Source organism: Lepisosteus oculatus, chromosome 22 (assembly GCF_040954835.1).
Source record: "Lepisosteus oculatus isolate fLepOcu1 chromosome 22, fLepOcu1.hap2, whole genome shotgun sequence".
NCBI classification, from domain to species: Eukaryota; Metazoa; Chordata; class Actinopteri; order Semionotiformes; family Lepisosteidae; genus Lepisosteus; species Lepisosteus oculatus.
The window spans coordinates 11,384,719-11,396,910 of record NC_090717.1 but is presented as its reverse complement, the minus strand read 5'-3'; the positions used below and the strand labels follow the sequence as shown (position 1 = coordinate 11,396,910).

General features: G+C 45.9%; 1 protein-coding gene across 7 annotated transcripts in view; it reads right to left on the bottom strand.

Annotated features, from left to right (window-relative positions):
- Window positions 1-12,192, bottom strand: part of LOC102698045 (probable E3 ubiquitin-protein ligase HECTD4) — an 87,148-nt gene that overhangs the window by 3,145 nt on the left and 71,811 nt on the right. For 3 of the 7 annotated variants that reach the window (XM_069182296.1, XM_069182295.1, XM_069182297.1), the window contains exons 59-74: window positions 11,889-12,094; window positions 11,580-11,759; window positions 9,340-10,694; window positions 8,562-8,769; window positions 8,114-8,337; window positions 6,636-6,781; window positions 5,749-5,876; window positions 5,231-5,354; window positions 4,691-4,881; window positions 3,954-4,100; window positions 2,836-2,955; window positions 2,562-2,717; window positions 1,845-1,948; window positions 1,113-1,334; window positions 605-771; window positions 55-250 (exon numbers count right to left, since the gene is read on the bottom strand). In XM_069182296.1, coding sequence (XP_069038397.1) covers window positions 55-250; window positions 605-771; window positions 1,113-1,334; window positions 1,845-1,948; window positions 2,562-2,717; window positions 2,836-2,955; window positions 3,954-4,100; window positions 4,691-4,881; window positions 5,231-5,354; window positions 5,749-5,876; window positions 6,636-6,781; window positions 8,114-8,337; window positions 8,562-8,769; window positions 9,340-10,694; window positions 11,580-11,759; window positions 11,889-12,094 — 3,874 coding nt within the window. The remainder of the gene's footprint in view (window positions 1-54; window positions 251-604; window positions 772-1,112; window positions 1,335-1,844; window positions 1,949-2,561; window positions 2,718-2,835; window positions 2,956-3,953; window positions 4,101-4,690; window positions 4,882-5,230; window positions 5,355-5,748; window positions 5,877-6,635; window positions 6,782-8,113; window positions 8,338-8,561; window positions 8,770-9,339; window positions 10,695-11,579; window positions 11,760-11,888; window positions 12,095-12,192) is intronic. The other 4 variants (XM_069182300.1, XM_069182299.1, XM_069182298.1 and 1 more) reach the window with 2 other exon arrangements.

The following is a 12,192-nucleotide window of genomic DNA, read 5'->3' as shown; positions in this document are numbered from 1 at the left end:
GGAGGAGGTGTAGTAGCAGCATGCTCTGTGGAGAGAATGCGATGCCAGGGTTACCTTAAGGAACTCCAGGTTGATGTAGGGCAGGCCGCAGGTCCTCAGCTCCATCTCCAGGGGAGTGAGCATGGTGAGGAGCTGCAGAGGGATGATGGAGCCCAGTCCGGCTCGCACCGCGGTCATGCACTGCGAGCTCTGCAGCTCTCGCATCCTCAGGCTCCTGATCGCAGATGCGTACATGTCTTTGTTCTCCCAGCTAGCACAAGCAGGAACAAACATCCCTGTTATAGCAGCTTTACCACTTTGAAGCCTGAACACATCACATCTGGAAGCTATATAAGGATGTATGTTAAACAATAATCAGATTGCTACTAGACATAGTTAACCAGTAGGTGGCACTTTCCCACAATGAATGAAAATTTAAAATCAACAAGAAGTTAAATTTAGATCCTGCCTACAGTATAGAGACTAAATATTGCATTGCTAAAGAGCTAATTAGGCCCAGTTAGGGAAATGATGGCCTGTGGTCACAAATGGAAATGACTAGGATAAGCACTAAGGTCTGAAAACAGGAAGCTATTTTTGTTTTCAGAAGGACACACTCACTCACCCGACAGTGATGTTCCTGCCCCCTGAACACAGCTCCACCTCATCCCCCATCATGGTGACATACGTGAATTTGCAGCACGGCTTGTTAGGAGACTCGGGGCTCTCGCTGGAGTGGTGCTGAGAGGTTATTTCTGCACACAAAGCATCCAGCTCTGCCTCATCGTTGACCTGGGAAAACAGTCCTACATGAAAACAGCTTACACAGGAGTTCCATGTCAAGCCATGGCATTTCGGAGGTGCACTGTGCACATTGCACTGTTCTTGCCATTGCTGTATTAGTTTGACTACCGCTTTATTAGAGTACTGGTTATTCTTAGCAAAAAAAGAACTCCCAAATTGTAATCACTGCTAAAGCGGATTAAACATGCACCTCATTTGTCATCACTAGTGCACTCCTTGTACTGTGAGGACCTGAGCTTCCTCTTCTATCCTGTCTTTATCTGGTACTTGCACTCTCTCTTCACAGGAAAAACAGAACTGTCTGCGCTGAGTGTACAGGCGGCACTTACGCTCTCAAATTTCTTGATGTAGTTGGACGTAAGCAGGTCAGCCTCCTGCAGGTCAGTGTCCTCGTCCAGGACCTCCCCCACTAAGCCCTTCCAGAAGGAGGGCAGCAGATCGAGAGGCAGTGGAACGTCTGCCCGAATGGCGATGCCCAGGAGCTGCCCGAAGAAGTGCAGGAGCTGCTCCTCTGCATAGGTGATGGGACTTGGCGTCAGGATATACTTGCCCTGAAAAACGTACCAGAGACAAAACCTCCGTCAGTACAACGATGGGCACAGAAACTGTGGGGATGAGTAGGTTAGTTATGATTTGGACGGAGCCTGGATCGTGTCACCCAGGGCTGATCTTGAACAAGGCTGTAGGGGAAAGGGCTGGGATCAGCAAACCAGAGTTGGCCTGGCTTTCAGCAAAACATGCCCAACAAAACAGTCAAAGCTGTCAAGACACCTAATACATGACTTAACTACTACAGAGTTTAACAGCCTCCTCTCATTTACACAAAGAAAATCTAGAAGTGAAAAACACAGCTGTAGGTGGGCAATTTCTGCCACTGTAAGAAGCTATGGAGAAGTTATTGAACTCCAAGAATTTTGTATAAAAGGCAGCAAAACTTAAAATAAAACTAGTTGGAAGTCAAAAGCCATAAGTGAAGAGAAGGGTTTATAAAGCATGTGACAGCTCGGTTTTTCATTTATTAACCTTAAAGCCAGACCTTCCTTGAGGGAAGAGGACGGTACCTTATTCCTATTGGCTGCTGAGCTGGGGCAGGGCAGCAGCAGGGAGAGGGCGGAGCTCTGCAGCTCTTTGCACACCTGCCACAGGAAGTGCCTGAAGGAGCCGCCTAATAGGAACACAACAAGCTTCACGTTAGACAGAGGCCACAGGCTGGACCCCGGGACAGCAGACAAAAGACCACAGCTGAGAAGAAACCAGGAAATGGTCTCCAGTCTTGCTCCTGGGAAGATCCCACCCAGACGGATTTCATGGTCACTTTTCACCAATATCTGAAGACTTGGAACTTGGAATTTAACTGTGATTAGTTGAGCATGCAATTTATTAAATGAAGCCATTCAGAGATTATTTGTGACAATCTATACCTTTCGAGGAAGTGTTTCCCTAAATTAGAAAATTTCTTGCTGAATTGATCAATAATTTACAAATCATTAAAAACCGATGAATGTAACATAAACCTCAACCCTACTGTACTGGGGCTCACCAAAACCAGGCCTGCAGACCTCCGCTCCCAATTTAAGATGAAGGAAGATAAAAACTGAACGTATTCAAATCATCACTGTCTTTCCTTAAACAGCGTAAATAAAAATGCTTTTGTTTTGTTTTGCTTGCGTTTTGCAGTGATCAAACTACATTCCAGCTGAAGAGTGTGTTTTAGTCCCATTCCTGGCACATTCCCCTCTGTGGAAAGAAAAACAGGCACACCAGCGGGGCTGACTTACTGGTGCCGTGAACCTCCTCCCCGGTGAAGCGGATGTTGAAGGCGTAGGTGGGGTCGCCCCCGCTGGCCAGCTTGACACACAGCTGAGAGGACGGCACACAGGCCAGCTGCCGTGCCGCCTGACAGAAGTACGTGTTTTCAGAAGAACGGATCTCTCCTGTTGGTCAGATACACCAGCAACAAGTTAAAGACTTTCAGGGCAATTGAAATTTTGCAGACCGGGCGATCAGAGAGAGGGCAGAATGACAGTGGCAGGTGTTTAAAGCAAAGCTCACCTCCCACAATCTCCAGAGGGTCCAGTGTTATCTCGGGGGCGGCGTGGTCTGCTGTTCTCTGCACGGTGGCATTCAGCACTCGGTTCATTACAGCCACCTTCGTGTCATAAAACACCAAGCCTGCAGAAGGGGGTCAGAGGTCAGGGAGCCCGTCAGCCAGCAGGCCTCGCTCAAGCTGCCTGCTACTGGCTGATCATGCTCTAATGGCAAACTCTAAATGCTGGGGATCCGTGTTATGCTTCAGAGACACTTTGGAGAAAAATGCAATAGATTTCGTGGAATGTGAATTTATTTCCCCTAAGAATGAACGTCATTAAGGGGGAATACGTTTCAACAAGATCTTTAATCGCCTTTGTGAGAAGTATCAGGGATTTTTATGCCATAAAAAACAATGGAATAAGGGTGCGTTCAAGAGCCTAACAACCCACATTTTCTGTACAGTAACTAATATAATGTGAGTGACTGTGGTTTCGTCTATCTCTACCCTGCACCTTTCACAGTACAAATGTTCAAAACTGATCAACAAATACTGATTATTATTCCTTAATAAAACAGGGACATTTCATATCACTGTATAAGCATGGGAAACAAAGAAAGGACAACAAACAGGACCTCCTATAGTCTGCATGATGAAAGTGCAACAAAATGATTTCTATTCACAAATAAACAAAACACATTTAAAGAAGAGTGAAATCATTCCTTAACACAGTATACTGGCAGCAAATAAGCAAAACGATGAGCACCAAAGAGACAAATAGTGGAAACAGCCTGTAATAAAGTCATCAGCTACTGACTAATTATGAAGTATCCCTGAAGAATAAAGGTCAATCGATCTATAAGACGAAGCTCAATAGACACCACAACTGAATTTGCAGCTCATAGTTTGATTACTCATCTATGTTGCCTTTTCTCTTCCATTAAGCATGGAATAAACCTCTATCTGCTCCTTTGCAGCTTACAGAGGCTGATGCAGCTCCCTACTTGAACTACATTTCAAAGCGCTTTCTTTATTCAAAAAACCACCTGATCACAACAGGCTGCAAAAAGCAGAATACAGTCTTTTTTTGTTTTGTATCACAGAACGTGACCACTGCGAATTCGCTACTGTGAATTCTCACCCTTGGCCTCCCTGAGCATTGAGGCAATGCTGTGCTGGTAGGTGTCTGTCGCTCGCAGCTCCACTAGGGGAAGGAAGAAGGTCTCCAGTGTGTTATTCAGGGACTGCAGCAGAGCAAAGCGCAGTCTCAGGCTTTCCATGGGAACATCTAGGAGGAGACAGAGGAGGAAGGTCAGTGACCAAGCACACAGAGAACCACGTGCACACCGAAAGTCACATTTAGGGTTTCTGTTGTTGTTCTGTGTTTATTTTTAAGCCCGCATTTATTTTTCAGTAATTTCAGGGGTTTTGCAGGCACAAAATTTGGATTTTTTAAATTTGATGTACATTTAATGGAAATAAAGGGTCCTCGCCATGTTCACCTTTGTTAATTGTCAGGCCTGCGTACCAGCTCTATGCCTTCAAAAATATCCAGTAAAATATTGTTTTTGGAGAATAAGCTAATGAGGTCAGAAATCCCGTTGTTGGAATTACATATTCTTTTAAGAAATGCTGCTTTCTTGGAATCTGTCCCTGCTTTTAAAAAATGTATACTGTATATATCAGTAGAAGTCTTACTTTTGTGAAAGCATGGTGACTATGTTTTAAATGGTTGGCCATTTTTATAAATTTCAGCAGGGCCCATGATGCAGATGAGTGTCTATCACTCTAGGGGTGCGTAATGAGGTGCTTTCAGCGCAAAGCCCACCGCCAGGGGCCAGGAAGGGGGGCAACCAGCTAGAGCAGGCGGGGTCATACTCAGCAGGCAGGAGACTCTCGGGTCGGCAGTATCGGCGGGGTCCAGGTAGACCTCGTGCGGGTGGAGGCGGGCTGGGGTGATGGCCAGGTGCCGACACAGCCTGTTCACGTACTGCACCAGCGCCACGTCCATCTCCAGACTCCACCTCCTGCAGGCCTTCTGGGCGTGGCGCGTGTCGATGCAGGTGCACCTGCAGAGGGGGCACACGCAGCACTCAGCACCGGCAGGACTGGCTTAGCAAAGGCACAGCTTTGGGAGATGAAGCTCCTGATATAATTTAACTAATAGGCAAAAAAAAAACAACCTATTAATGAAGCCCCTAAGCAGAAAGAAAAATGTTTTAAACTGTTTCTGTTAAAAACCAGAAACTTTTCAACTTCCTTCAAGCCCAACACCATTATTAATGAAAGTGGCAGCAGCCGAACATCTGAAACTGCTGAACTGGATGATATGCATTAATTCATATACAGTTATTGCTCTACATGGATTTTTTGTAATATGCTAGGAAAGAATTAACCTAAACTAGATTTTCCCCCAACCTTTCAAAGTGCAGGTCATAGCCGCAGGCCAGAATGGCTCTCCACACGCTGCGGATGTCCTGCTTGGCTCGGTCCACCGCAAACCTGTGGAACCCTTCCAGCGTCAAGTACTTTTCCTCTGGAACTGCAGAAGGAATGGGCCAGCACATTATACCACATGATACCTCCCCTACACACACACACTGCCTCACAGCCGAGCACGCACCTAGATCATTTAGTTCCACGATCTTAGTATGTAATTCCCCTGCCCTTATTTCGAGGGATAAAACATTTTTGTACCCTGATTCAGAACTCTACAGACATTTGAGCAAACTTATGACACTTACGTTGTCAAAAGACCTTGGGGGACTCTAAATCATTAGCTAGAGGCTGAAGACTAAGGAAAAGAAGAACAGCAGCCTGTGGTTTTAAAGTTGTTTGCTAGGGATCTCAGAGAAGCAGAGTTAGGACACGAGTCCACAGAAGAGAAGAGGTTTCACTCCGACACCACAGTAAGAGGGGCGGTAAATGACAGGCACCTTCTTGTTTCTTGGTAGGGGATTTCTCAGAGTCCTTCTCCTCAGGTCTGGACTTCTCTGGAGACTTAGGCTTGACGATCGGCTTTTTTTCACTGAGAGCCGTCCTGCTGGCAGCAGAGGAGAGGACACTATCAATGAAACCACATTGGAGCTTTAGCAGGGAAAAAAATACTTAATTTTTAAAGGTAAAATTGAAGAAGTCATCAGAAAAGGCTGCTTCCCATGACCTTCGTTATTGTGGAATTCATAAGCAGACAGATTTTTAAAAATGTTGTCATCTCAGAAATAGAGGGAGCAATTCATTAATGAAATCTTTAGAGTAACTCTCAGAGACCAAAGCTGGCTCTACAGAAAAAAATCTGACAGAAATTAGAATGACCACAATTCTCTGCTTAATTTACAAAAAGATCACACTTTTTTCACATATAAATAAAGATTTATGTTTTTGTACATAAAAATAAGCCAAAAAAACATTTTGAAAAGTGGAAAGAGTGAGTTTATTTGGCGCCGATTCACACACGTTTTATCTTTTTCCAGAAGACAAAAACAGTAACAAAGACATCCCGCACTGTCAGGTTTGCCAAAAGTCCTGTTTTAAGAAAGCTTGATGTGAAGTCAGTGCCAAGACCAGCACGGTCCACAGGCTCAGCAACTCAAAGTGCCCTCTCCTAGACCAAAGAGAAGAGAACTGCGCAGATCCTGAGCTGTGTGTGGAAGACCTGGATTTCAAAGCACGTACCTGCTGAGCACCTCACCACAGCAGAAATCACCGCCGAGTTTAACATTTGCAATGCCAGAAAATGGTTTGTACATGGAGTAAAAATGCATGCTACCACATATTCACTCAACTGAAAGTTATGCGGAAACACACTGAGCCTCTCACTTACCTGACTGTGTTCAGCACAGACTTCTCCTTTGTAGGAGGCTTGGTGATGGGTCTCTTGGTGCTGACCACTTTGCCCTGATGCTGCTCCTTGCTGGCTTTGCTGTACTTGCTTTTGTTGGGTTTGGAGACTCCATACTTCCTAAGAATCTAGATACGAATAAATGTGTCGGAGCAAAAGGATTAGGTCATCTGCCTCCAATCCAGAGAGGTTTTGTCTGCAGAATTATTCATTTAACATTCTTAACATTAGCTTGCAACTAACTGCAGAACATTTTCAATTTATATTACAGTTTTCTTTCTATTCTAACTCAAATATTTCATTAGATGTATGATGGCAATTAAGTACATCTGGTTTATTTATGCCCACACTAACCTTGTCTGTTTTAGATTTCTACATGAATATATTCAATGTTACAAGCAGGCTATCATTTTACAAATTTACTGGAAATAGCTGTTTAAGCATTTAATGAAATGCCTAATACCCAAATTTGGAGATAATTTGCAATTATCTACAAATTATTATAAATTAAACCATAGTGTAACACACATTTCTGAGAATTCTACAATGTTCATCAATAGTATTGGAACCAACAGCATGTCTTAAGTCTGTATATATTTAAATTATTTATAAAATCATTATTTAAATTAACTTTATCTAGCTTTATGTAACATGATTGGGGATATCAGTTAATTGACTGTGCGTATTGCATGTTTTGACTTATAATTCATGCTGTTGGCCATTGCTTTGTTTTTAATTTGAATTTACCAAGAAATGCAGACAAAAATGTGTTCGTTGAAATACACTGAAAATGGCAGAGTATTTCAAATTGATGTGTTTCAAACACATAAAACGCAGAACACTGTTTGGAATTTATATAAACAGCTTGTTTGTATTAGAGTACAATTTTAATTCATACTTATTAAAGATACTTCAGATACTTGAAGAATGTGGTCCACCTCTGTTTGGAACAATAACGTGCCCAAACTGCATCTTTCATCATGAAAGAATCATCATATTAAGAACACTCTAAAACATGTGCAGTCAATTGTAACAAAAAAGAACCAATATACTTTAAATTAACAGGCTTTCAAGTACTTCACAGACCTCCCATTATGGCCGCCATTTTGCAAAGTATGTTTTAACTTGCCTTTTTATGTAAGTTATGGGGAAATTCCACAATCTGCCCATAACACACACACAAAAGGCAAATGAAAGCCTTCTGACGTCTGGATGAAGTTCAGAAAGTGTTGTGGAGACGGCCTATTTTATGATGCATTCAGCCTGCACCAATATGAACGTGAAGATGGCTTATTCTTTAGATTGCATGATTGAAGGTTTAGTTAGAATTATGGACACTAACACTATTCCGCATATCTCTGATGTGTAAATTCAGGTGCTGAGCACAGCAGGCAGCCCACTCCTCTACTCCTCTTACCCGGGAGGCGGTGGCCCACCAAGAGCCCATTGACGGCGTGTACCTGTGTGAGCTGGTCTTCCAGCACCTTCTTCGGCGGGCGCACGTTGGTGAAAAACACATGGAGTAAGTTCCCCGGGGTCTGGGCATTGATCTGCTCCTTGCTCAGGTAAATATCGGACACTTTGATGGGCTTGGCAGGGGTCAGACTCAGCATTTGCTCAGAGTGGACACAGCTTTTAAAGATGTCTGTCAAGACTTCCCGAGCACCAGGCACCAACTTGTCTCCTGTTGGAGAACACAGAAGAGGTTCTAGATTAACAGGCTTAGATATGCCGCTTGCTAAAGATATGGCAATTATCATTTACTACTATTTACTGACCAATATCGACCGACTACTCATTTTAAATACTTTAAAAGGGATATAAAAACCCCTGTGGAAATTCAACATATACAGTATGTACTTGTCTTTTAAGTCAAGCGTGACTACAGCCTCGAAGTAAAGGCACGACCTTTGATGGACTTGTCCATGAAAAAGTCTTCCAGAGCGGAGCTGCCCTGCGTGTCGAACAGGCTCTGGTTCACACTGGAGGCTGTGAGGATCTCCTCATTGGTCATCTCCATCAGCTCCTCCTCCCCCTCGAGGCTGGACAGGCCAATCAGGTCGCTGCTGTTAAAGAGACTGGCACGGATCTTCTCCACCTTCGCTCGGGCGCGCACCTGCCACAAGGGTGTCACAGGGGTGAAACTACGGCTGGGGCTACAGAGCTCTGCTTTACAGCGCTCAGACCTACCAAGACCGTTCCTGAAGGTAGTGGACAGCAATCAGAACAATCACTCGTTGCATTACACAGTCTGGCTCATTTCTCCCTGGGCAACAACATGGGTGATAAACCGCAATCCACAAATACACAATTATTTTTATCATTTATCACACATCATTGCTAAAAAAAACTGAAACAGCACATGACTGATATAGAGCACAGGGCTTTGTCTGTGCACTGTGATGGTGTAGCTCATTAATAAAGCTAGGAAGGGAAATTATGAACTACAGCAAAACAAACATTTAAATAAACAAGATTTTATCATCTCCTCTGCTGTACAGGGGACTCCAGTACACCAGTTATCTCACTAGATGTTGTGTTACATTGGTGCTAAATTCCCTACATTGCAATACTTTGCACTCAAGTATTTAAATCGTATTCTTAAAGCACTGCATTTCTTCATTGCTAGCTCCATCGCAGTTAACAGGAAAACTGTCAAAGCCATGCCTGAAGGCGTACGACGTACCTCAATGACAGCATACCCCTTGATGGGCCGAGCCATGACAGCATTGTTGTCCAGGGAGGTAACAGTGTACATAGAGCCCCCATCGGAGACAGAGGCAGTGTCCGCACTGTCCAGGGGTTCCCCCAGGCTGCCCAAGCTGCCCAGGCTGCCAGTGCTACACAGAGAGATGTCCAGGCTCTCCTGGCTGGACACAGTGTGTGGGTCCAGCGCTCCCTGCTGCTGCGGAACAGCCACAGGGGCAGGAGGCAGCTCCTGATCCACCGACAGCTCGCTGGCCGTGCGAGAAACTCCTTGAGAGGAGCTGCAGATGGAGGTCTGGCTGGTGGAAGCAGAGGCGCTGACGCTCATGGCTGGCGTGACGCTACTGGAGCTGTCAGGGCTATTGCTGCGAACTGGAAAGGGCCGCTCTGGCTCAGGGATCTTGCACTCCAGGGCAGCAGTGCCAACAGCACCACACTTGGGCTTCTTGGGGTCCTCCTCCTGAAGGGGAATGTAGATCTCGTCTTTGAAGAGCCCACCGTGGGCGTTGCAGGCCCTGCGTATGGCACTCCGCACCACGCTCTCCTCCAGGTGGGTAGGGATGCCCGATATGACCAGAAGACGACTGTGGGCAGTGGGCCCCACCAGAGCCTGACACGCATCAGTGACGGCATCGCTGGTGACCCCCAGACCCTGCGGGTCCTTGTTGGCCAGGTGCCGGAGGATCATGAGCAGGGTGAGGCCCCGATGGAACCACAACATGTCCTCCGGCTTTCCTCCACCCATATTGAGGAGGGCACTGTCACTTTCCGAAAGCCGAGACCCAGCGGAGGCGGAAGCCCTCTTCCCCGAGGCGGCAGCCACGGCGGCAGCCGTGCGCTCCCTTTTCATCTTGACCTTCTTGCGCTTGGAGAGCAGGCTGGGGCTCTGGGGCGTCTGCCCAGGAGAGGAGGAAGAGGAGGAGGAGGAGTCGCTGAGGTTGGGAGCACTGCTGGAGGACAGCGCGCCCACAGTGCTATTCCCCATGTTAATAGGCAGCGTCACCTCAGCCACGGCCAGGCACACCTCCATTAGGGCGTGGAAGTATGTGGAGAAGCGGCTCTGTTCATTCCCCAAGGCCAGCCCCCCTCCGGGAGAGGGGTTTCCTCCTGCTGCCACCCAGCCCTGGGTCTCCTTGTCGTAGAGCTTCCGCAGCTCCGTCTGCAAGGCCATCAGCACCGCCAGGCAGGGGTTCAGCAGCAGGGCAATGGAGCTGGACAGCCCCGTGGGCATCTTGCGCTGCTCCAGGTGATGGATCTTGCGAAAAAGTTCAGACAGCAAGTGGAAGATCAGCTCTTTGACGGAGGCGGCCAGGTCCGTGGTCCACAGCAGACCTCCTGAGATGCAGAAGGAGAAAGAGCGTGCGTCAAAGCATTGCACACTATGTGAAATGGGTGATCCATAAGGGATCTGCTAAATGAACAGACTGCTTCATTTCTTTATGCTTCTGTTATTCATAACCATTAGTGAATAAATGTACAATGCATTTATTAATTGCCACTTGTGTTGTAACACCACCATATTGGTAAGTCTCCATGATCTGTGTCGACCCGTTTTGAATATCCAGATGTGATCTATTTTGTAACCTGATTGTTGCAGTATCATTGCATGCAAGCATGCCCCACATTTCTAAAAATCAGCATAACTCAGGCTTAAATTTTTAGATATCTGAAGGGTTGTCTTAAAAACTCCATGAGTTTTGTATTTGAGCACAGATATCTCATATCTGACTTTTCACCCCTCGTTCTCTTGAATCTTTTTCTCACTGTTCTGTTCTCTATTAATTTTTGATGCATATTTGTATATAAATAAACCTGAAAAAATACCTAGCAGGTTTTTTGTGTAGTGTTGTGTTAATACAGTGTAGTGTTCTGTCAATGTATGCTGACATGCACCTGGTAGTACACTGGAAGTCAATTTAGCCAAAAAAAATTACAACTAGCATGGCAGTGGGAACAACAGTATCTATGTTATCAGAAAACTACAAAACATGATTCTGAGACAAAATGACATGCAAGGCAACATTTTATAGTAGCTACAGGAATTAGAAAAGTAACATCAGATAATTCACTGGGATGAAACCAAATACATATGGATCTTTAATCCTATCAACACACAGCCCTTTGGGTGCTGACATATTGTACACAGGTGCTGCACAGATGCACAGACTGGTTGTTTCTACACAATGGCTTCCCACTGGCTAGCAGGGTAACACCACTTACCAAGAAGCTCCACGACCTGCAGCAGCACAGAGGCCGGGATGGTGTCAAGCTCATCCTCTGATCGCCCGTTGCCCTCGCCAAGCTTCCATGTCAACAGCTGCTCTGCGAACGCCATGGCGAGGGGGAACTCCAGGGGCAGCGAGTGCAGTACCAGCACAGCACCAGGAGGGGGAGACACGCCTGTGAACAACAACAAAAACTCTCACAGCCAATCCATTAAACGCTGGGCCACTGTTGGGTCAGCGAGTTGTAAAGACAGAAAGAGTATTTTATAAACAGCTCAGACAGACAGTCCTGGCAGACTCTCACCTAGCTTAATGTGCACCTTGTCTGTAGGGATGATGGCGGAGGGGTACTGGTTGGTGGTGGGAGGTGGGGTGAGCCCCGTGTTTGAGGGGGAAGCGTCCAGGGGGTAGCAGACTGCTTCCATGAGGTTGAGCTGCCCATTGCGGCGCACTTTGTGTCCCAGGCCATAAATCATGACTCTTGCCCAGGGGGCCTTGTAAAGAGAAGAGCTGGAAAGAAACACAGAGAAGATTCAGGCCTGTTGTGTTAATCCTGTTATGTCAGACTTGACAAAATGTGGACTCGTGTTCCAAAACAGTTGAAAATG